We start from the raw sequence: 26,806 nt of genomic DNA on the forward strand, positions 1-26,806 counted from the left end.
TCATCCCCTTCTCCCTTCCACGGAAGACTTCCAAATCTTGGCATACCATTCTTTCTTATTTTAAACATATCGTAATTTAAAATGGCAGAAATGTACCGAGTTATACCGCAACTGCAGCTGTCAATTTACTTAAAATTAAATCAAAAACGGGAAACTAACTGAGTTTTACAGCATTATTTTTTTAGTTTTGCAGCTGTCAATCTATTTAAAATTAAAACAGTACGATTGTAACTGCGTTACATAATCAAGTCCCATTTACCAATTGATACAATTGTTAGACAAATTAAAATAATTTACATAATTCTTGAATTATTACATCCAAAAACTTTAAAGTTTAGTTAAACAATTCACGACTTTATAATCAACTCCAGAAGGTTCTGATCGTAGTCGTGTAGACGCAGGCAGCGCGGACTCTCGTTTTGTATGCCGCCCACTTTGCCTAATAGCCAAAATGTTTCCATACTGCCTTTTCCCTGCAAATATATATAATTCTTGTTACTGGCAGCTTGTCCATCATTTTTTATTTATAAATATTTGATTAAGCTTCCAGTAACTTCATATATACAAAACTCATAGTTACAGAGTACCCAAACGAAGTCAGGGGGCCAACTGGTCATCTAAAGGCGGAAAGGGATTGTTAGTAATATGAACGAATTACTTCATCGTTAGCAAAGTACCAAGTCAGGTTGATCTCCACTCTTATTTTTATCCTATCATCCTCCACTGGTGCCTTGCCAGCATAAACCAAAGCGCAAGGCGCAGGCAGGTACACCTTTCAATATCATCATCATCTGCTTCGTACTTATCCCATTTATTTAGGGTCGGCGTAATATGATTTTCTTCTCCATTCATCCCTGTTCACAGTCATCTCGTTATTTACTCCCTTTCTTATTATATCATCTTTCACACAGTCCATCCATCTCTTTTTTGGCCTTCCTCTGCCCTTATAACCATTCACATTCATATGTAACACCTTCCTTAAAATGTTATCTTCATTTCTACGCATTACATGCCCTACCATTATAGACGATTATAAACATGCAATAATTTTTTTTGTCATCTATTCATAAGAGCTCCACCGACAAGAGTGTAGCTCTTAAATTATGAATGAATGAATGAATTCATAAATACTTACGGCTACATCAAGCCTTCCCCGTGGCTCCATCTCGTAGTTTCCAATTTCGTCTAACGCTTTCTTCGTAGTATATGATATGTGGATTTTCATAGCTGAAAAGTAGAAATTTATCTAATATTCATTTCTTGTATACTGCATATTTAAGAAACTCATGGTGGATCGACGGTGGTAATCATACATTCAAAGTCATTTATTATCGGGTGAGCTGCAATCTAGATTCTCCCCTATGCTATAAAAAAAACCTTCGTACGAAATCGTTTGCGTACCTCAGTCTCACTTATTTCAGTCGCCCAGCAGCTTGCTTTGTATCAGGGTGAGTATATATGACAGGAAAATTAGAAGGTATGACATCTTAATTACTGTAACATGGGTGTCTCATTATGACGCGATGTCCGTAGTATTGTTTATGTTTATAAGTAACATTTTATTTTTAGGACTACTCCAATGGTCTTTACATCTTCACCGGACTATAAGTAGCGAGTGCAAATGGCACTCCAAACTAAAGAAAGGGCTTATGGAGCAGCTGAAGGCCAACTTCCGTCTGACGGATAAGACTTTAGTCTGAGGGCACCACTAGGGTTTTTAACCTCGGCTCAAATTTCGATCCCCGTTTGAATTGGACGGGAGATTGATCGGAGGGCAAGCAACATTTTACATAGTATTGCTTATATAGAGAAGGAGTGCAGAATGCAAATATTTTTTTTAATTATCCATCACACTATAATATATTTGGCATATACATACATTTACGCTTTTGTTTATTGTTAAAGTTTGTGGTAAAAATAAGAATAAATTAGTAATCTTTGTCTTTAATCTTACTGGGTGTTAAATTAATTATTATCCAATTTGAACCACTGGGTGACCCCAAGTTTAGTCTATTATCAAGAGTTACTTACGTTCCCCGGTACTTTCCATTCTGCTTGCAGTATTTATGGTGTCACCAAACAGACAGTATCTGGGCATTGTTGTACCAACCACCCCGGCCACACAAGGTCCTGTATTCACTCCAGCTCTCACCCTCAAGAGCTCCTGCGGCCTGTGTGGCACTTTAGCGCCTTCCAAACTCCTCATTAGTGATAATGACATATCAGCTATTTCAGAAGCGTGGCGGTTCCCTAAAAGACACATCACACCTAAACCGTTGTGACTTAATGTATCACTGCTACAATTTATCGACCTCAGAGGTCGTGAGTTGTGTGTGTGTGAGTTGACTCTAGCCAACACATTAAAAATTTTGTATGTTAATTTACAATTTATTTCCTGCCAATTGAACAAGATCATACCAAATTAATTTTAGAGACAACAACGCAAACGGAACCTACTTTCGTCGATTTCTGGAATTATAGCATTCACTTTATGCCTCTGACTACTCCATCTTAGATTGTTGGCATAAGCATAAAACAATATATTGAAACCATTCACTTTTGTGTGTAAGTCTGGATTGTAAATCACAAGTCATGCATAAAATGGGTATGAATGTATATTAAAAATAATCTTGGATACCCCCAAAGGACTGCACAAACAAGAAACACAAACAAACAAATCAATAAGAGAAACGAGTACAATTTGTTTTCTTAACACATTAATGACACAAGCTTCCAGACAAGGCTTAAATAAGTCTACACGTACACTGTTACTAGAGAAAGAACGAGACGGCGAATATTGATGTCTCGTTTTACAAATGCGTCAGTCTGGTCGATGCGCCGGCCGGAGAGAGGACGAAACGGCGGTAAAGATCATTAATTATTTTAATTGTACTCCCACAGTTAACTCACGTTCTTTCACGACTAAATTGTCAAACAAGCTGACATCTCGGCTAATTTAAACTTATATTAACTTCAGTAATTTATAAAAGAGCGACGGCCTCGGTGGTCTAGTGGTTTAGCACACCGCTTTAATTGCGTTGGTCGCGTGTTCGATTCCTCGCACGGCACAAACATTTGTATTTATGAGTATGATTGTCTGGGTGTTTCCTATGTATTTACGTAAAAATATATGTCTATTTATTTGTATCAGTTATCTAGTAATCATAACACAAGCTTTGGCTAGCTTAACTTGGGTCTAGATGGCGCTGTGTGAATTCTCATGAGATTATTATTGTTATTAAAGTGAAAATAGCTAGGACTTCGTGAGCCCGAGTTACTTCTAATTTTTAAGGTTATTTCGGAAACGAGCAACTTCATTGTATTATTTATTCATTGTTCACTAGCTTTTAGACTCTGGTTTCAGCAAGCATTTCTGACTAGCACTAGTGGAAAATGATACCACGAGCATGACGTCAGTATTCACCTACATTGAGGTCAACCTGATATGGTATTGCTAACACTGCCTCAGTATCTAGCTGTTTAGCACACCACTTTACTTCCGATGGTCGCGGGTTCGATTCCTCGGATGGTACAAACAATTGTATTCATTTGTTTATATTGGTCTGAGTGTTTTCTATATATATTATGTGTATTAGTGTTTATATCAGTCATTTAGTATTTATAACACAAACTCTGCTTAACTTGAGACTAGATGGCACTGTGTAAATTGTCCAAGGTCATTGTTATTTATAACACCTATAACTAATAATCCCCTCCTCCTAGTATTTTATATACAAATACCTACCATTCCTCTGAGGCAGTCCAGATACCACCATATATGCGTCGCCAATCGTCTCCACTTTGTACACATTGTATTGCATTATTTTCTCGTCAAATAACCTATAACATAAATTTAATTAAAGTACCAAAGTAAAGTAGCCAACATAATATCATTAAAGACTTTATTGGATCCTTTAAAGCCGATTCGTAACCAAAGAGTACGCCCACGCAAGGATAATCCCGCCATTTTATATTCGGTTGTAAAAACGCCGAATAAGGTTGGTAATACACAGTCGGTTAGTAGGTTGCCCGACTGCGACTAACCGAGAGCTTGTGTTATGCGATCGAAAAAACTTGTTAGCGAGAGATTTTGTGCGGAATAACAGTTTATCTATTGGTTACATCTGAATTGCTCTATTTAAATATGTATGTAATAATGTATACTGGAAAATTTGAGTCTTAAATTAGCCCCGTTTTCTTATACCATGTAAATATATGTTTTATAATACCATTCTTTGAGATTTTTTCTCTGCTACAAAAGTTAATTAATTATGTACCGATAACAATGTATATGATGTCAAAGATGTGAAAAATAAAATACCTAAATAACAGCCCCGAATGATTTGTAATTGCTGAGAAAAATTGAGACTTGTACCGTCAATATTTGCGATACGTCGTCTTAAATTAATTTTCAATTAATGCGTTCCGATACAACCCGATTTCTTTGGATATAGATGACGTAGCAACCGAATGCGCCGAATAACGATAATCGCATTCTGAAAACGTGGCAAGAAACCAAATGTATGTTGCCAGCCCAAAATAAAATATTAACGCCACTAGACCATAAAAAATTATACTGTTTACTATTTTTCGCACCACAGCTTAATGAGCACCGCGTAAACTTAGATTGTGGAATGAATTTCCTTCGCAGGTTTCCTCACGAGACTATGCGTTTTTTAAGAAGAGTATATTAAGGTTTCCTTAGGGTCGGCAACGCGCACGTGACACCCCTGGTGTTTCAGGCGTCCATACGCTACGGTACAGATAACATTATATTGCATGCTACGGTAACTATTTACCATCAGATGGGCCGTATGCTTACATGCCACCATAGTACTATAAAAAAAAATGAGGCTCAATATTATTAGGTTTAGTCGGTTGATAGTCGAATACTTTTCGACAGATAGCCCCATTTATTTCTAGAAACGATGTCGTCGTTTCTAGAAATACACCAATTAGAGCACGATCATATAAAATAATCATGGAACTGAACCCAATAATGTGAGATCAGGTTTATTATAAACTGTGTCGAAGATATATCAAACCGTAGTTATTTAAAGAATATCTCTTTTGATACAAGAAGGTCATTGCGGAGGCAAGACTGACGAGGTTGCTTATTCTTTGTAAATTGCTTGCAAATTGCTTCTTTGAGGAATGAAACTGTCGTGAAACCCAAACAAATTTGAGCGTCTATTTTAGTTAAAGTGAATTTATAGTCGTATATAAATTTATTTATAAATAAATTACAGGGCATCAGTAATACTGTTTTATAAGTAAGTTTTTTCATATGAGGGTTCAGGTTCTGACCCCTTGGTATCAACTCTTGGGCGACAATCCCCGAGAGACTGGATTTAAGCCTCATGGACAGGAAATTTAAGATAATATAAAATGAACTAGGTATACGAGGTTTATATTTCAGTTTTATTGTATTCCGATAAGAGTGAGTGCGCGTAGCTCCAGAATGCGCATAGTTCCAGAATCCATTAGCATTTGACGGTGTCGGTGGTCAAGCGATTTAACAAACCGCTTTACTTTCGTATGGTCGCTGCTTCGATTTCTCGCACAGTGCAAATATTCATGAGTATGATCGTTTGCATCGGTCTGGGTGTTTTCTATGTATATTATGTATGTACAAAAAAAATGTATCTAAGTAATTTTATCAATTATCTAGTACACATAACTCAATCTCTGCTTAGCATAGGACTAGTTGGCGCCGTGTGAATTATTTTGAGATATTATCATTTGCGATTCTCACTACTACACTAATTTCAGGCATTTCATGCATCCATAGGCTACAGTAAACGTTTACCATCAGATGGGCCGTATGCTTGTTTGACACGTACGTGACATAAAAAAAAAAAAACTTCGCAACACATACATATAAAAACACCTATTCTTATATTATATTATATCTATATCTTATATTATATATTGTATTCCGATAAGAGTGAGTGCGCGTAGCTCGAGAATGCGCATAGTTCAAGAATCCATTGATGATATTAAAAACACCAATTCTTACTTGTATAGCATATTAAGCATATTGATGACTTCCATGGGCGTACTAGTGGCAGAAATGTTCGTGAATCCCACGATGTCACTAAAAAATATGGTGACAGCATCAAACGCCTCGGCTGGTACCGTCCGCTGCGCTCGTAGCCGCCGTAACACCGGCAGCGGCAGCATCCGTGACAAAAGAAGATCGCTCTTCTGTTTCTCTGCCATTAGTTTTTGCGTGCTTATGTCGATTGAGCGGGCGAAAGTCTGAAGATATTAATGACATTTAATTGTTACTTTTCAGAAATTGTAATTTAACATGTATTGTAATATTGCAAATGTGAAAATTTGGCTATCATTTTACAAGCATTTCGTGGCTAAACGACTGAACGGATCTTATTTTTTTTTCTTTTACACAGCGACATCTAGTCCCAAGTTAAACAGAGCTTGTGTTATGAATACTAAAACGAATAGAAAGACCTCTTTTTATATACATACATAATATGCGTAGAAAACACAGAACAATACAAACAATCGTACTCATGAATACAAATATTTGTATCATACAAGGAATTGAACACGCAATCATGGGAAGTTAAGTGGTGTTCTAAATCTCATGACCACAGAGGCATTTGTATTGAATAAACCTTACCTCTATAGTATGTACTATATGTCGCAAAAGCAGTACCAAAACGGGTGAAGCCAGCACCACTACAATCAGTATAAAAATCCCAACAGCCAACGTCTGTCTGGCACTCCATACATCTTGTCTTACTGTTTCTCTACAACATATTGGTATTCTATTTTAATGTATTTATTTTCTTCTTATTCAAACTGTAAGTTTTTTACAGTAAAATAAGCAAAAAAAGCACTTTAATACTTATTATATGCTAATTTTAGCAAGTTGTTTAGGCCAGGACGAGGATTTTAGGGATGGTTGATAGATTTAAAATGATTTTTAATTATATAAATATATTTCGATAAACTCTATTAATTTGAATTTGTTCTTTATTTTTACTTTTTTTTATGTTTTACAGACATAGCAACACACATATTTAAAAGCTGCCAGTTAGAATTTAGTTTTTATATGGAATTGTACACTAGTTAAGTATCATATTAATACGTGAAGCAAAAACTGTTCACACATTTATTAGTCATATAGAGACAGATTACAGATTGCTAATATTTTTTTTATTTATGCATTAAAAGACATTTAACACACTACCATATATATATACATATTATGTATATATGTATTACCATATATAGCTTATAAATCAAGCTGCTTGACGGTTGAAATAGCTTGACGGAAACATCTCACGTAGAGGACTTTGTACAATGTCTACCAGGGTAAACGTTTGTTGCATTAAATATTATTAAATCGCTCTACATATATATGAAACCTAGCTTGACAGATAACAGATAAATAGGTAAATATCTCTGCCTATATCATAACATGACGACAAACATATAAATCTTACTTGACAGCAGTCCACAGACGTAACTGTACAATCTTCAATTGATCCATTTGCTTGTGTAGCTCTTTGTTATACAATATCAAATCCTCCGCTGTGAACGGCATCCCATTGTTGTTTTCCATCAAAGCAGGGATGTTGGATTGTTGGTAGCTTAAACACAAATTGTATTATAAACTATGTATGTTATATGTAACATACTCCGGACAGTGGTTGGATGCGTTAGTTTTAATTCCATATTAATGAAATTAAAACAACGTGATGGTAAGTTGTAAGAGTCGCCTATAGGATTTAAGTATGTTACATTATTATCTATATTTATTTATACACAATACATATTAAGTTTATTTGTATAAACACTATTTAGTTTCTCTTCGACTAAATGACTGAAAAGATTGTTACAAACTCTTTGCATATTTTTATATGTTTACCACTTAGCCACTTGCCCCGGCTTCAGCCGGGTGTACATGTATTATAATAATAATAATAATCTCAGAACAATTCACACAGAGCCATCTAGACCCAAGTTAAGCTAGCTAGAGCTTGTGTTATAGGTACTAGATAACTGATACATATACATAGATATTTTTTTGTAAATACATACATATTAAACATAGAAAACACCCAGACCGATACAAATCATACTCATGAATACAAATGTTAATATATATAAACCTACCTCTAGAATCACTGCTTCAAAATCCGTTGCGTAGTTTTAAAGATTTTTGCATACATAGGGACGGACAGAGAGAGACTTTGTTTTATACTATGTAATGATGATATTTAAATCAATTTTTAATGTCTTTCTTTTACAGTTTTAGAACTGTCATTATAAATTATTGTCACTTTTCATTGTTACTGTGTGTATCGATATTATCAGTATTTATTATTCGTTGTTTTATTCATCTCACACATACAGACTATTGCATACGAGTATATTTTGGTCCTTCGAGGGTGAAACTAGCTTTTTTACCCTCGAAGGTTTCATTTTATATAAACATTCTATGAAAGTAAATGCAAAAACAACTGAATTAAGCTACATTTCTATGTTTGTACGACGTCATCCAGCGCACCCTAAACAAACTAAGTTATCTATTGAGATACATTTCTGAAACAAGAACTGAAATGGACTTTAAACTTATATTGTACAAGGTCTATTATTATCAAAGTCCAAATTGTGGCTGTTATAAGTAAATACCTCCACAGCTGAAGTAATACGGTGGCATTACACCCAACTGACATTTTGATTTATTCAAAATAGCACATAAACTAACATCTGCAAACTTTTAGATTTTTTTACATGTTCGTACTATCTGCTGAGATTTAATAATACATCACGTTACAGCCAGCTGACTATTTTATATCATCAATACATAGGTTTAGCCTATGATTTTTAACGATGATATGTTCGCAAGGGTTTTACTTCTCAAACTCGCTCATTCTATAATTAAAAATATAAAACAAAAATTATATCATGTCACGTTCTCTATCTACCATACCATTAAAATAAATTTTGCAGTCATTAATAGTTTTATTACATATTTATACAACAAGAATAGGCAATTTTTTATCTTAAATACGCAAACTAACAGGCACCTGATTGTATCATAGTATGGTAAACTTACTTATCCAAAATCTGCTCTACAACACGTATGTCATCAACCATTTTTTCCAAGTGAAGATATTGCAGCGTGGTCTGAAGGTGTTCCAGCATAGACATGTGGTAATTCTGAAAGGTTGCCAGCAAATATTGGTCCGGTTCAACGTTAGTGAGATGAACAGACGTCATAATACCCAATGAGAGACATTCCATGGTCTTCAGCAGTTCGTAATATGCTGAAATTTGGCTGAAATTAAAAAGATATATAATTATTTTGTATTCTCTGTTTTCGAGATTTACATCACAACAGTTAAAAAAAAAATTCTAAACGATTTTTTTTGTAAATGTTATATTTTTTATATATATGTTTACGTAGATTATTAACAATAACTCAGGAGAACTAACACAGCGCCACCTATTCTCAAGCTAGGCAGAGCATATGTTATGGACAGCAGACAACAGATCTAAAAAAAATGATGATGAATGAATGACCAATACAAACAATCCTTGAATACAAATGTTTGAGCCGTTCTCTACAGCCTCGGTGGTCTATCGGTTTAACACACAGCCTACATTTCCAATGGTCACAGGTTCGATAACACGGTAATTACGTATGTATTCATGAGTATCATTCTTTTTATAGGTCTGAGTGTTTTGAAAAAAAAAATGTATCAATGTATTTGTATCAGTTGTCTAGTAAAACACTACTTCTGCTTAGCTTGGGATTAGATGGTTCTGTGTAAATTGTCCTGAGATATTATTTAGTTATTACTGAATCATAATATATTTCACTTACCGCCATAACGTCAAAGTGACTGATTTCATACTCTTCATTATGTGTATTAATAGGACTGAGTTTATTTCTTTGTATATTGACAATCTTCTGAACACGTTCAGTGATTTCAGATCTCTGAAATGTTAAAATATAATAGTAGATATAAGGTAGCATCATTACATATGATTGTTAGACTATTTATTTCTTAGAATGATTGTGTGACGACGGATATACCGAAAAGACGAAGGATTTAGTATGAAATTTTCAGAAAACAAATACAAATAGTTTATTTCACAGCACTAGATACAATACACAAAGTACGTGAGCCTTATCATAATCCAACATATCAAAAATCCTTATTTTATTCGTATTATTATAATACTGTTGGCCTTTACAGCTTAACCAGATGAAAATAACGAGCGCAGATAGCACTCAAAACCCAATGAAGGAACTTATAGAGCGTCTGAGAACAAAATCCTGACTGATAGATACGACTTTAGTCTGACGGCACTGCAAAAGGTTCGAACCTCGGCTCAACCTGTCGTAATTTACATCCCCAATGGAATAGGACAAGGGATCGATCGGAGGATATAAACATATATTGTGACGTGAGATTTTTTATCCCGTGTCACGAGATACGTCCACATTAATCTTCAAAACCGCTTACACATTTTGATGAAATATTGCATATAAATAAATGTAAAAATAACATGTATATTGCTTCAAATTTAGAGATTTTACAGATAGGTACCATAAATACTTTTTATTGTGAAACTATACATTTTTATAGGACAAAGAGTCGTTCATTTATAATTATTAACCCTAATACGCGATTACGAATTTATAGGTACCACTATATACTATGACTTCGTAATCGTAATAATAATGATAATACTCTTTATTGTGTACTGAAAATGTATTACAAAAAAAAACACTATACATAAATATGATGAGAAAGGTGGCCTTATCGCTCAAAGCAATCTTATACATATGTGTGTGTGTGTGTGTGTGTGTGGTATAAATGTGAGGGTATAATTGTAGATTGCTATCTATTGAGCAATAAATAAAGCATTTACATGTCACGTATTATTTGATATGGGTGTGGCGCTAAAATATTAAATACATATTTTGTCTAAGCACTCACCTGACGTTTAAAATATCCTCCCTCAAATGGCTGCATAAAAATATATATAATCTATACTAACATGTAGTAACTTAGGCTTTTTTTTTTTAATAATAATAAAATTACAAATAAAAAAATAATCATTGTATAACAAGGCGGCACTTCGAGGCAGCGTACCCATGTTACTGGCAGCGTTGCATCTTTGAATAGCCATACATACCTTCCGGGCAAAGTAGCTACCAGCTCTCGGGTTACAGGTAACCTCTATAAGCCAAGCTGAAATACTCGTCAAAAATAGTTTAGGTTCTCTAGGGCTCTATGGGTCCAAGATATCCACGGCAAATGGCAAAAACCAACACACGTATTTGTTATATACAATTATTTGTTTATATTAACGAGGTAATATTTGAGAGTTTGTATGTTTAAATATATGAACAACAATTTCGGACATCACATTATCATGTGAGCCATGATAACAATCATGCATTGTTATTCAAAAGGACTAAAATGTCATGCCTCTGTATATCTGTGTATCCTGTTGTTTCACTACCTAATCGCACCCTACAACCGAAGCACAAATTGCAAATTTAGCTGCTTTTGGCGGCTGAAATAATAATAGTTTTTCTTGATAATGATGGATTGATGGTACGGATAAGGGTATGGTCTACGAGTCTTAGTATGGTCTGTTGATGCGATCTATATGTCATCAGGTCTATAGTCGAGGCAGTGATGTAGCGTGGGTTTACCCCGCCTGGGCCTTTAAGGAAATGTTACGACTTTTTTATTATGACTTATGACTTTTACTAAGAATTAAAATAGAGCAGACTATTTTAATTCGTAGTAAAAGTCATCCAGTCCCAAGCTCAGCAGGCTTTAAGTTATGAGTTCCGAATAATTGATAGAAATACTTTTATTTTATAAATACATACATGATATACATACAAAATACCCAGAATAATACAAACAATCATAGTCATGAATACAAATGTTTACATCCTGTGAGTAAACAAAACCACGACAATCAGAAACAAGGCAATGTGCTAAACCGATAAACTCCCCTACTACGTAGGAATATATTTCTTTTACTGGACTGAGAACCGAGCTGTTGAGTTAACTGTGAACAGTTTAACATATAATCAACACATACATCTCTAGGACTTTGATTCTTATTGCTACAATAATAAGCCTCTATCTACAGTAATTTCAACGGCATCTCATCCTTCAATCTGAAAAAATGGGAGTGATAGAGGTACATACACCTACGGATATTTTTAACTTCGTCATTGATCGATGATTAAGTGATTGTTCTCTGTCAGTGGTGCTGTTCGTGTCTATAGGCGATTGTTATTACTTTCCGTCAGGTGGGCAATCAAATTATTTTGATCCATATGATTTATAACTATTAAATATATATTTGTATATCAACGTAAGATTGTGAACTTTTTTCAGCAGTTTCACTATATATTTATTCAAATTGTAATATTGAATAGCATTTAAAAGAGAAATTCTTGATCGTTCTTCTTGTGATGAGTCTGCTTTCCGAAGTTATGAACAGTTGCGAGATTGTAAACTATCGATAAATCGTGTAGTGGTTATAATCTTATATATAAAATGTTTGTGTCACTTTGTTACCATTCCCCTCTGAAACGGCTTCACATATTTTTTATGAAATTTTATATGCTCGTTCAGTTGGTCTGAGAATCAGCTAATATCTATTTTTCATACGCCTAAATGATAAGGGTTGTCCATCCCTTTTTTTATATTTTGGACACTTTTTTTATATTATGTGACATTAAAAAATACATTTTACCCTAAATTGTCACCAACTCTATCACCAACCCCATCTTTTAAGAGATTTTAATTTATATGGCAAAACAACGTCAACAGCTAGTATAACATATTAATTTTCGGTAATTTACAATCTGTTCACGTTAAACCGTTAAATTGTGAATTATCCGTGATTGATCGGTCAAGTTAATATATTATAAAAAATATTGAAACACGGAAAGAGTATAGTGTACACTATCGAGACTTGTATATTTTATTTTCAATCGTAAATTTTATTTGTTACTAGCATACCCAGCCACGCGTTGCTGTGGCTAAGGTTGTTAAATAAAATAAAATTGAGATGTAAGCTATCCTATCTTTCAAGTTAGATCAAATTGCACACAATATGCAAACAAAATTTACAATCGGTTCAGTAGTTAAGGAGTTCATCGCGGACAAACAACGTGACACCTAATTTTTATATATAAAGATTAATAAGAAAACGAATTATTAAAATACAAAATCTATTTGTATATATCGGGGATTAAAAAACGACAGTCACAGGACGAGACCATCTAACTCCTCCTAAACAGATGGGCCAATTTGGATGATTATATTAGTATATGTCAATAGGTTCCTGTGTATATCACACACGGTGTATAAAAACACGATTGTACCCAATAGGTGACGCTGCTTCTCTGATCAGGACGACTTGCCTGGTACACTAGTATAATTATACATATAGATATTAGCTTAGTAGCTGTATAACATGCAATTAATTGAGATTTGCAATGAAGGCTTGCTCATCAATTATACTGACGTTATTTGTATGGATTATTCTGCTGATCCGTTACTTGAATGGATCATGGAGCTTCGGTAATGGCGACTGATTAATATTATTAAAGCCATAAAACATATATTAAATATACATGCAGTGAGCATGTATATTGAATATATAAAATATGTTTTACGCCTTCCTTAGTATCATAAGTGGCGAAAAATGTCTGTCTATATTTTAAAGGTCTAACGCGAAAACAGCTGAAGGAATTAGAATGGAATTTTCAACGGATCAAAGTAAATTATTAAAGAAGCCAAATGAAGAATTATATTAATTATATCCAGTTTCTTATCTTCTTTCTTCCTGTATATTCTTTCGCCGTTCAGGTGTTAGGTCCACCACATGTACCTTTTGTATTATGTACATTGAAATTAATTATATAAATAACTGTATTGTAATGATTATTACATACTTACTATAGCGTCATCATGGAGTGTTTTTCAAGTAAATGCGATATGACTTCGAGATTTTCATCCGTCGAAGTAAATACTCGCTCGAGTGCTGATCTGGAACAGAGTTCGTTGATATTATATTATAAAATAATTATTTATTTAATATTCAAAGAAGGGTTTACTTAGTTGGTGTCTCGCTGTTTTAATATTATTAGAAAATATATCTAAATTAACAGTTTTAGATAATTTATTTAGATTTAATATAATTAATAGCACTACATAATATAAAACAAAGTCGCTGTCGATGTTGTCCGTCCCTATGTACACTTAAATCTTTGAAACTACGCAACGGATTTTTTTTTTCTTTCTTTTTTTTTTCTCTTTCCTCTCTTTTTATTTTAAAAGCGGTTTTTAAGAAATACAGTGATTCAAGAGGAAGGTTTATATAATACATGTACACCCGGGCAAAGCCGGGGCGAGTAGCTAGTATATTATAAAAACACTAGCGACACGACCCCATTTCGCACTTGCTTTTCAATTCATATCCACAAAACCTTAACGTAACTAAAATCAGAAATTACGGTGTAAATTCTAAATATATAGATAAAGATATACTATAGATATAAAATGTGTTTTGCAATTTTTGAGACAATCGCGACCAATCAGACAATCGGAACGGTGGATTTTATTTTTATAATATGTGTTGCAAATTGTAAATTGCTTACACAGTTAAGTCTTGTAGTCTATAATAAAGTGTCTGTACCATAAAGGAAGGTTTTTGATTTTGAATTTTGAATTTTGAAAACCTTACTTTATGGTACAGCCAGAAACGGATATGGTTGGCTCTTGATCCCTAGCTTTTTAATAGATTTAATATGCCTTGTCGCAATTCAATCATTTCTTCATTTAGCAATCTGAGTCTGCCTTAATTCCTATTATTAATATAACCTACTGGTAGACAGACAGACACATTTTCGCAATTATAATATTAATATATTACTATTATTTTTCTATAATAATTAAATTGCTGTTATGTTAAACCTTAACTGTATACCATGCTGTAAACTAATCATAACATAATACACCAGTAAAAAAAATGTAACCCAAATTTGAAAATAATAAACGATCAGTGGACTAAGACACGGGAGTTGGTAACACAAAACATATCTTCGCTAATACAAAACTAATTATGATGATTCTTTTTACAGTCCAGGTTTGCTCCATTCTTGGTCTTATATGGAAAATAGGAAGTACATATTAAAATAAATATTACATAGATAAAAAAGTATTTCATAATTTATACAGAAATCTATTTACATATTCCAGAGATGTTTTCTCAGACACTTCTTAAATGTGTATTTCCAAAGATTTCCTAATCTCTCAGTAGGCAGTTGCTAATGATGTACCATTATTTGAAAAGCTTATGGCACATCATAAGATATAATAATCTCGTAAAATATTCTTCGTAATGATAGCCTATATATAACTTTACATTGTATAAAACAAAATACCCGCTGCTGTCTGTATGTATAAAACTTATAAATTATCCTACGGATTTTAACACAGTTTAGTTTTTTAGATAGTTTTAAGTGGAAGGTTTATATGTAATAATAAAAATATATCATATATTGCATATGTAAATAAAATGTGTAAAAAGAGGTAAAACAATTAGACATAAATAATACAGTTGAATAAAGAATGTCATATTTTTAACGGTTTATTTTAACCAGTAGTCTCCCAGTGGTCGAAATTCGATAAGCAATTTAAATTATAAGCTAGAAAATTATTAAAGTTCTATTGTATTAAATGGATGTATTAATGGTTATATTTTCTTTTCTGTTTATATTTCATAACATTGTGTAAGACTATAGACAAATAATATTAAAGACAAACAATATTAATCAATTAACAATTTGACTATATGCTTGTGTGTGAAATACATTGTGTGTATAATGTTTTTTTAGTGCATTAAAGAATAAAATATACATAATTAAAATAAAATATTACTATTCTGCACTCCTTCTCGATATAAACTATTAGTGTGCGAAATTTCATACTCATCTGTCTGCGTAACTTTCTTAAAAGTGATACAAAGTTTTTGCTTCACGTATTAATATGATATTCAACTAGTGTACAAATCTATATACAAACTAAATTGTAACTGGCAGCCTATAAATATGTGCGTTGCCATGTCAGTAAAAAATAATAAAAATAAAGTTAAAATAAAGAACAAATTCAAATTAACAGAGATTATCGAAACGTTTTAATAATAAAAAATCATTTTTAATCTATCTACCATCCCTCAAATTCTCTTCTAGGCTTAAACAACGAAGGACTTGTGTCCGCGTAATATTTGTAAAAAGAGGTACAAAGTTTTAGCTTCACGTATATATAGATAATACTTATTTAAGTCCTTTACTCACATTGGTCTTCTGTCTTCTGTGGAATTAGAATGATTGACAACAAAGTAACGTTCACTCTGCAGGCTCATAACCGCGCTCCCCACCAGCAACGCCTCATTGATCTATTGGATTAGAAAAAGTTAATAATTAGGTAACTTTTAATCAGATTAAATCGCCGAAGGAGACTGTCTTGTTGTTTGCAAAGTTATTTGCCTCGATTTCGCCTATTAATAACCTTAAATATACAGCATCGCTATAGTGTGTCGGCCGACGTCGGTGGTCTAGCTGTTTAGCACGGTGCTTTATTTCCGATCGTAAGTTCGATTCCTGACAATATATATAATATGGTTAAATGCAATGATGGCTGGCTCATCCGTCATACTCGTGAACGGGTGCTGCTTGTGGGGACTGGTCTGTTCAGGTTGCGAACACTGATTAAATTTTTTGTTCTTTGCGATAGCATATGCTGGTGGTCACTCTATTCTCCCAAATTGAATTTTAATGACTGTGTATTATTAAAAACATGTTCCACTATTATTTAAAAAAATTAAGAGCTGAGTTTCTTGTCAGTTCTTCTCATCTCGATATCATTCCGAACTGACGGTAGATTTGACATATCATAAGAGTCTGTAATAGACCTACATGAATAAGGATATTTTGAATTTAATTTAATTGACACTGTACAAACATTTGTATTCGTAACTATGATAGTTTGTATTGATTTAAGTGTTTTCTGTATAAATATTATGCACGTATTTACAAAAAATATACATCTATGTATTTATATCAGTGAACATATAAATTTACGGTAAAATTTCGATGGTGAAACGTGGACTAACTTTAGAATTAACTTAAATCTATGTTATCTGGAGAGGTAAATTAATAGAAGCATGCCAAGTGTTGACAGAAATATTACAAATGTAGGCATAAATACTATTTATAAACACCAAGACCGATACAATCAATCATATGTACTCATGAATACAAAATTGGACCCTTCAGCAGCGAGTGTAGGCGGTATACAAAACCGAAGCACTACTTCACACCTTTCCATTCAATTGAATTTCATCCCAAATCCAATTTTACATGCAGTATCAAGTTATGGTATTCGTTACATGAATAAATAAATAACCCTGGACAAATAACACAGCGCCATGTAATCCCACGGTAAGCAGAGCTTGTGTTATGGGTACTAGACAACTGATAAGCACTTAGATATATTTCTTTATAAAGAGATACATAATATACATAGACAGTAACAACTGTATATATACAGTCGTTACATGTGACTATTAGAAGTATGAATTCAGTCGACAATATTTTTTTTTTATTATCACTAATATCATAGATAATATAATATTACATACTAATATTATAAACGGGAAACTTTGTAAGGATGGATGGCTAGATTGAACGATGTTTGTTACTCCTTCACGCAAAACTGCTAAACGGATTTTCATGATACTTTACAGTAATATAGCTTATACATCAGAATAACATATAGGCTATAATTTTAAAAAAATATTATTTAAATTGAGCCAAATATACGGTAAATATCAAGTAAGTGTTACGCGGGTCAGCTAATATTATTAATCATGATAATGCACTCTATTGCTCTCTGAAAATAAATTACAAAAGAAAATTTTACATAAATGGACCTAACAAAAGGCAGCCTTTTCGTTTAAAGCAATCTCTTACAGACGGCCTCGGAGGTTGAAGCTTTGAGTAAAAAAAAAGATAAGTAATATGCTATAGATAAAGAAAAAGGTAATATACCCATACAAATACAATACAATACACATACAAATACTAAAGGTAAATAAATCGAATCAAAAGTCATATTCATATAGAATATATTAGCAAAATATCTTCATGTAGGTCTGTTACAGACTCTTATGATATGTTAAATCTACCGTCAGTTCGGAATAATTTCGAGATAAAAAGAGCTGACAAGAAACTCAGCTCGTATTCTTTTCAAATAAATGTTGTATATGTTTACAATAATACAGATTCATTTTTAAATTCAAATTTGGGAAGTAACTAACTGGCAAGAACCTTAACTAAATTTCTTTTTTTTAAAACCTAGTTTATTTACATTGTGTAATAAAATACACGTATATAAATACTAAACTAACTACTAGCGATTGTTTAATGAACACATAGACTACGACTATTACAAAACAATACGAATAAATTCCAGAAGAGATCTTCAATCAGAGAGAAAGTGAATGTCTCACTTCCTCTTTGATTGAAGATCTTTTCTGATTTAATAATAAATTTATATATTTTTCAATCTTTAAATACTGCATTTAAGTAGTGTATGTAATTATATTAGACATATATAATTAAAATATAACATCCTTTGTCTGGACAACTGACGCCATACAAGGTCGTCTCCCAAATAATCGCTTACAGGCTTTTACTCAATAAGTATTTCTTAACAAATTATAATAAAGTAGTTATTACACGACCATTTCGAATTATATATACATTAGAATTTCTTATTATATTACTTTCCTTAATCGACAACTGATTATTATTTTTCCTTATTTTCATATCACCCACCTTTTCGATAATTTAATCCGTTTCCCCAAGGTTATCTTGAGAAAGATTGCTTTCAGCAAGAAGATTTATTGTATTTGTCTATTATTAAAGTCTTTTATATTCTATCTTTGTATCCATCTATTTATGCTTCTAAACAGTTTGATTTGCAAGAATTTGTGGTATAACAAAATAATAATAAAATCTTTGGACAATTCACACAGCACTATCTAATCCCAAGCTAAGCAGAGTGTGTTGTGGATACTAAACAAGTGATATAAACACAGATATTTCTTTAATAAATTCTAATAACGTAAATAGAAAACACCCAGTCTACAGATACAAACTATCATACTAAATAAAATTTGGTACCGTGTGAAAAATAGAACCTTAGAATAGAATAGCTATCCATATATATTTGGGTATGTACAGGTATAAACTATGTTTTTCTTTTTTTTTTTTTTGGCATTGGGTGAAAATGTCACAAGGTGTTAAGACCACTACCGTTCTTGTAACCTCTGTGTACATATATAATTATAAATGTACATAAAAGTTTTATAAAAAAATCGGACGGCAGGGAATCTTTAAAAATTAATAGATACAAACGTACTGGAAAGCCGGACCGAACGGAAGGATGTATTGTTTTACGCTGATTGCTCGGCTCGCTCAGCTGATTTCGTACCCCTATAACATATTTATTTAAAAACCGATTTAAAAGAGGAAGGCGAATAGCAAATATTAGTAGAAGATGACATACTGCCCCTACGCCAAAGCAATGATGCAACCTATTTTACAAAACAAACTAAATTTTCAATGAATCTAACCATAATACGTTAGACAAAATTACACCTAAATCGGTTATGTCATTTATAATGTTGGTGCGCAACGCACAGATTGTCTAAAATTCTAACATAGTTTTGGGTTCTTTTACATTGATAAAGTCCTTGAATAATAGTTGTTTCATATATCTTCTAAGTATTCATTCTTGCCTGGCTTTACTTATTTATTTGAGATGCGCCTGTCTTGTTAATTTTCGTAAGTACAGTCTGTCCTGGATCTTCTGGAGTCTTAATTCTATGATTTTAGGTACCTATTAATATCAAATATCAATATGAGAGACGGGGTCTGCCGCGTCTCCTGGGCTGGATCTCATGTCAAGTCACATTCTTGTAATGTGGTCTAATGGTCGCCACACGACGTGACCGTACCGTACGATCTTTGTCGGCTATCTAAAACTTTTTCCAGAACCTTCTTCCAAGTATACATTATTCCAATGCTGATAGCTGTTTTTGATGTCTAAAACCGGAAAATTGAAATACTATTTTTATACGCGCAAACTGTTAAAACGTCGGAAGTTTTGTTGTTTTTTCCGGTTACGAAACAAAAATAGTCTGCTCATATATTTTAATGCTAAACTACAAAGTTAAACACTTTGCTAGGTTTCTATTTATACGACGCCAAACGATTATGTAATTGAGCAAATATTATTAATTAACAGTTTGAATTACTTCTTTAATGAGTTTAATTCTATTTTGCCGAATGTTGTATAATTATAAGGGGAAATAATAAAAGGGGAAAGGGATTGTTTAATGTGGATAAACCTCATCGCAAGCAATGTATGTTAGGTTGACATCCACACGATTTTCCTTGTAAAACGAACATGTTAAATTCCTGATAAATCTGCCACGATGGGCTAACTGACCTGGCTTCATATCTATCTTATCATTATCGAATGGTGCCTCGCCAGCGTATACCGTTAGCGCAAGCAGGTGCAATATTCTGTTATCAACCATTATAATTTTTCACAGGGCTGGGCATTCCCTATAAACTTTATCAGTAAAGTTTACACAGAGAAAATCTGATGAAAGGAAGTCAATTTTGATGATAAGATTTACACTGTCTGTAGTAACATTATTGCCATATTTAAACTTGGGCATATCATTCATTACCTTACTGAACTAATACTAACGTCTTTTAAGCTCTGATTGAAAATGAAGCATGGAAAAATGATAACAGTATTTTTGATTACGTAGTCGTAATAGCAAAGTAGGTGCCGGCACCTGATGATAAGTGGTAACTATCGTTATATACATGAACAGCACCACGGAGATCACGTTATCATGTGACTCCGTTAATAACACTGATTTGTTGCTATTCCTACTAAAGGTACTTAAGACGCTTCCTTTCGAGTTACAGACACTGTATTGTTGAGGTGAGGTCACTATATTCTTTCTGTATTTTAGTAAATATTTACAATCTCATATAAAAATATTAATGCCCAATTTACACTCAGCCTGAGTGGGCAGGGAAGTGAGCAGCGCGAAGGTGTAAACACGAGTGGAAACACTTCCCATGCTATTGGCGCTGCCACTCGCGTTTCCCGGCGCTCCCTCGATTGTCGGTACTTCGTGCGCGAGTCAAAGGACTGGCAGCATGTTTTTACATTCAGTCTCGCTCAGTTGTCGCCCGGCAATATTTCCGGCAGCGCGAGTGGCAGGGCAAGCGGCTGAATGTAAACGTAGCATAAGAGCTGAGTTTCTTGTTAGCTTTTCTCATCTCGAAATCATTCCGAACTGACGGAAGATTTGACATATCATAAAAGTCTATAATAGTTCTACATGAATAAAAGTATTTTAATTTGATTAATTGATTTAAATCTTATCTTATCCTGTGATTTTATTGTCTAATCAGCATCCTACAATGGAAATACAAATGACAAACAAAACAAGCTGCTTTGCAGCTGAAATGTGAAACTTAGAAACACAGTACCCACAGAAACAAATTTTTAGTCTATTTCTGGTAAATGGTTCAAATGTAATGACAATTTTTCATTACATGCTTTTCCAGTTTTAATTAAGGAATATCGAATACCGGAATTCGTATCTACGATATTAATTAATCGCGAATAATTCCTGTCTTTGTGAAATTCTCGTTTGCGGACGAATTGGAACTCGGTAACTTATATCAGTATTTCTCAAAGTTTCTAAATCCTGGAATACTGTATCCGCTTGCGTAGATTTTATAAAATTTTGTTAGTACAGTTGCCTGTCTTACCTTTTTTTCATGCGAAAAAATCTTCAAAAGGCCTCCCGCCACGAGAGGTAAAGCGGAAGTAAGAGATTCTTACCTGTGGGTACTTTGATTATTATAATATGGGAAGTACTTAATTAGAACCATATTAGAAATAAAGCAGTCATAACTCAGCACATTGTTTGATTGACGTCTCCTTTATACGAACATACATAACATTACCCACTGAAAAACCAAACGATGTATCAACGAGCGCCATTGCCGGAGTAGCAAGGACGCTTTAGCATAACTGGCTCTCTCCGCGGCTCTGGTTGACCCGCCCTGTAGATGGCGTAGGGCAGGCCCCATCTCGTTGTTAGGGCGACCTATTTCGTCCTACTCAAACGCCTCCAGCGTGTACACGCGCTCGTCTGCGGAGATATTTAGTTGGGATGCTTTCTCTCAAGGAGATCAACACCTTAGTCTCACCTATATTAACCGTCACGCAGTTTGTAAGATCTGTTTCGTCAGATTTATTTTAAAGGGTATTAATGGAGTGGTGTACACACCTGTGCTATCGGTTTACGCTGGTGGGTCAGTCACTTAGTGGAGAACAATGATTGATTCAAATCAAAAATCATTCATTCAAATGTTATATATTTATATTTTTTCACTACCGTCAGTATACAGAATCAATTGGTATGAACTGGCAAGAAATTCAAATGAATTTTTTTTTTAAATTACAAGCCAGTTTATTTACTTTGTGTACTTATATATGTCTAACATTAAATGAAAATCCCATGCATGAACAACTATTTCCATGCACGTTTGTCACATAAGTAATTGTTTTTTTTTAATTTTATTATAGCCCTTTATTCAGACTTTCTTAATTAATTTTATTTTTTCTTGCTTTTTATACAATATCAAGTTCTTGGTCGTCTGCTTGCTTCAAAGCAAAGGCCTCCTCTAATCTTTTCCACTCTGTTCTGTCTTGTGTGATCCTGGTCCATAGCTTCCCTGCTGTTCTAACTATTTCATCCTCCCATCTTCCATTTGGTCGTCCTCTTTTTCTGTGTCCTTGTCTTGGATACCAAGTAGTTATAACCTTGCTCCATTTATTCTTTCCACGTAATATGTGTCCAACCCAGCGCCATTTTAGATGTCTAGTTTTAGCATTTATATCTTGTGTTTTAGTTAAATTTCTAATTGTTTGGTGGTTTATCTTTTCTATTTTTCTCTTTCCTGTCATACTTCTTTCCATGGTACGTTGTTTGATTCAAGTTCTTAGTTTGATTTCTTGTTCTCTTGTATTGTCTTGTATTTTGTTATCTTTCATTATTTCTTTGAACGACCAGTATTGTTTCCAAGCCTTTTCAGTTCTTATGTCTATTTCTTTGTTCATTATATTTTTGATACTAATGATTTGTCCCAAGTAAGTAATCGTTTAATGATGATATTATATTTATAAAGAGGTCTCATTCTTAATTGATTTTTATTTAGCTGTACATATTTACGGACGTGGCTTCGCACTTCGGCGAAAATCAGGACTGTGGTAACTAGCTTATGCTAAAGTATACATTCTGAATTTATGAGCGTGGCCAGAGTAGGTGATGGTTAAAAAATAAATCTAGTAAAAATATTTATCGTAAAGACTCCTGATGCTTAAATAATACTTTATAAACGTCTTTTATTCTAATATTTCTTAGAGATTTGTGTACGCAGTTTAGTCAAATTCCGTACAGAGTTCTAAATGAGAATAGACAGAAGCTTACTCGGTAGTAATGTAACATGAAAAACTCATATGAACCCTATCAATTTTCCAATAACGCCTCCGCAAGCACATTGTCACTTAGGCTACAGATCCTATATCTACAGACTGTGTAACAAATAGACATTGCATCGTTTCAATACGTACTTCAAACGTAAGTAAACAGTGCCGGATTGAATATGTCAGGGCCCTTAGGCAATACTTTTTGGGGTCCAATCATATGTAAAAACTGTGTCGAACAAGTCTCTCAATTTATACTAATATTATAAAGCGGAAGAGTTTGTTTGTTTGAACGCGCTAATCTCATTAATTACTTGTTCGAATTGAAAAAATATTTTTGTGTTGGATAGTCCATTTGTCGAGGAAGGCTATATAAGCTATATAACATTACGCTACGATCAATAGAAGCGAAGCATCAGTGAAAAATTAAAAACTGGGAAAATTATTCATATTTGAGGGCTTCCGTTGCGTGTACTGCGAACGAAGCCGCGGGCACAGCTAGTGTCATATATATATATTATCGTCAAAATGAAAGCAATAAAATAATGAGTATCGCCATTGTGGATATAAATTTTCCTATTTAATTCTTTATTAACTGCCTAGGGCTGCTTATTGGATAGGGCCCCCTAGGCAGTTGCCTACCTAATGGTTAATCCGACCCTGGGGAAAATTGAATGATTATATTATTAAAGAAAACCCATACTACTCGTATATATTAATATTGTTAGCGCGAAAATGTTTTTGTCTGTATGTTTTTCTATTTATCTATGCATTCATGTGCCGATCATATGCGATCTCAAAAACGGCATAACCGATTTTGGTACAGTTTTCATTAGTATGTTATGGCATGCTATGCTCTAAATTTTGAGTTTAATTCCAACCGGTTCACAAAGATTCATTCAATTAACAAGACAATTACGAATACTAGTAGTCCCTTTCTTTTTCACAGCGCTACCTAAATCTTGTATTATAGGTACTAGATAACTGATACAAATACATACATAATATACATAGAAAACACCCAGACCGATACAAACAATCATACTCATGAATACAAATGTTTTTGCAATGCGAAAAATCGAACTCAGCCTGGCTGCTAAACCGCTATACGACTGAGGTCGTGAGTCTCAAATTATATCTCTTGTCCAATGTTCATGTTAGACATCTCATGAATACAAACAAATGTTTGTGCCGTGCGAGGAATTGAACTCACGACCATCGGAAGTAAAACCTCTAGACCACCGAGGCCGTCAGTCTCAAATTATATCTCTCAATGAAATGACTAACAATGTACATGTTAGACATAGCGCTAATGAATAGCCAAGTATTCAACACTCGGTACCAACGTTAATTGTAACAAAAGTAACAAGAAACATAATGATAATGTAATTAGTACCTACGGGTTGTAGTTTTACAGCTCTTATTTAAACGCTATGGGCTGTAGAGTATTGTATTAGTACTCTACACACTATTGTTCTTTGATTCTGAAACACCTCTTGGATAGTAACTATGTAATAATATATAGGTTAGTCGTAAAAGATATGTTAGGTTATACACCAATACAAACCACAATTGGCACGTTCAAATCCGGCTCGAAGGATCATTTCTTTTTTATTATTATGAATGGGTTTGCGTTGGTCTTACCTCTTCTGATGGGAAATTATGATGTCTTCACTTTGTCAGAAGATATCTATTCACCATAGACTTGAAGAATCCGGGGTTGTATTTCTCCGGGAACACGATAACTGTGTTCCACTTTTGGCAGAGCGTATTAAAAATGACGACGTGACCCGCTTGGTGCGAATATGTGGAATTTCCACGAGGTATTCAATATAATACGTAATATATATATGTTATCTTCTCTATTTTGGAGAGTATTACGAATTTGTATATATACTTATTGTGGTTATTGAAATAAAATTAGATAATTATGGAAAAATTATAATAACTCCGGATAAGTCACACAGGAACATGTAGTCTCAAGCTAAGTAGTGCTTATCTTATAGGTAGATACTAAACAAATGATAGAAATACTTAAAAACTTTCTCTTAGTAAATACATTAATAACAGATGTAAAAAACACCCAGACCAATTTAATCTTACTCATGTATACAAATGTTTGTACCGTGCGTGGAATCGAACCCGCGACCATCGGAAAGCTAAACCGCTAGATCACCGAGCCCGTCAATATTACTCTTGAATATTTGCATCGTGAGAGGAATTGAATGCGCGACTCTTGAAAGTAAGTCATGCGCTAAACCGCTAGACCACCGGGGCCGCCTATTTATCACTAACCTCAGAATCCAAGTACAAAGAAGAGTCCAGTGTACTGGACAGCTGTGTTATAATCTCGCAGTTCTGAGCAACCAGCGCCGCATGTGGTACGAAACAGAGTACAAGCATCTGTAGCAGAAAAACTCTGCGGCCGCGTCTGCAAGACACAGGGAAAAAAGGTTAAACGTTTTATTTACTTCCCCACTAGGCGCGGACGAAGGCCTAGGCAATCTAGTCACGTGCGTAAGGTACGTAATTTTACGGGTCCAAAAATTAAATTTTTGTTTTTATTTTTATTATAAATTTTTATTTTTATTTAACAGAAAAATTTGCCCAGAGCCGCCTTTAGCCTTAGTCCGCCACTGCCACTTACTAGTTACTAGTTCCGGAGAGAGGAGGTACCCTCTCCCCGGAACTAGTAAGGTAGTAAGGTGTGCAGGTAGCACATTTATTATTTTATTTAGCCTACATAAAAAACAAACACGGTATGTTTATTCATTTTTACAGTATTGTTTATTATAGGACAACACAACTATTGTTATTGTATTCTATATTTTGAGGTTATATTTCTTTTTTTATAGCGATTGTTTGCGTAATGCCGCGATACTACGTTTTTTTTCTTTTGAAGCTCAATACATACATTTACCTCACCACGGAGCGTGTCTCACTTTTAACCAGCCAATTCAGTCCTCAGGAGGAAACGGGATGGTTAGTAATGTAAACTGTTGACCCTATTGCAATGTCCTGTACATTGCTAGCAAATCGTCCCCTCTATGGAAACCATCATGATAAATTTCTGGTAAATTTGTCACGATGGGCTAACTAACCTGATCTCATATATACATATC

At 33.8% G+C, this 26,806-nt stretch overlaps 2 protein-coding genes across 2 annotated transcripts; both read right to left on the minus strand.

The window, feature by feature from the left end:
- Positions 1–105: 105 nt before the first annotated feature.
- Positions 106–26,033, minus strand: LOC131846851 (receptor-type guanylate cyclase gcy-19-like). The gene is made up of 13 exons (XM_059196270.1): positions 25,980–26,033; positions 16,388–16,488; positions 13,989–14,078; positions 10,989–11,018; positions 9,866–9,979; positions 9,095–9,316; positions 7,476–7,622; positions 6,647–6,776; positions 6,020–6,261; positions 3,746–3,840; positions 2,032–2,250; positions 1,136–1,227; positions 106–473 (listed from the first exon to the last, which is right to left on the minus strand). The coding sequence occupies exons 2-13, from the start codon at positions 16,453–16,455 to the stop codon at positions 348–350; spliced, it is 1,575 nt and encodes a 524-aa protein (XP_059052253.1). The 5' UTR covers positions 16,456–16,488; positions 25,980–26,033; the 3' UTR covers positions 106–347.
- On the minus strand, positions 22,830–23,177 carry LOC131846852 (uncharacterized). The gene has a single exon (XM_059196271.1). The coding sequence runs from the start codon at positions 23,175–23,177 to the stop codon at positions 22,830–22,832; it is 348 nt and encodes a 115-aa protein (XP_059052254.1).
- Positions 26,034–26,806: the final 773 nt, after the last annotated feature.

The sequence above is a fragment of the Achroia grisella genome, unplaced genomic scaffold, assembly GCF_030625045.1.
Source record: "Achroia grisella isolate CSIRO2021 unplaced genomic scaffold, CSIRO_AGI_Agris_v1 utg512, whole genome shotgun sequence".
Lineage (NCBI taxonomy): Eukaryota > Metazoa > Arthropoda > Insecta > Lepidoptera > Pyralidae > Achroia > Achroia grisella.

Excerpts from the sequence above, each read along its gene's own strand:
- LOC131846851 (XM_059196270.1), bottom strand. The coding sequence starts at position 16,455 with ATGAGCCTGCAGAGTGAACGTTACTTTGTTGTCAATCATTCTAATTCC. Across the intron at positions 14,079-16,387 it reads ACAGAAGACAGAAGACCAAT|ATCAGCACTCGAGCGAGTAT; the intron begins GTGAGTAAAGGA and ends ACTCTGTTCCAG. Across the intron at positions 3,841-6,019 it reads ATGCTTAATATGCTATACAA|GTTATTTGACGAGAAAATAA; the intron begins GTAAGAATTGGT and ends TTTATGTTATAG.
- LOC131846852 (XM_059196271.1), bottom strand. The coding sequence starts at position 23,177 with ATGGAAAGAAGTATGACAGGAAAGAGAAAAATAGAAAAGATAAACCAC.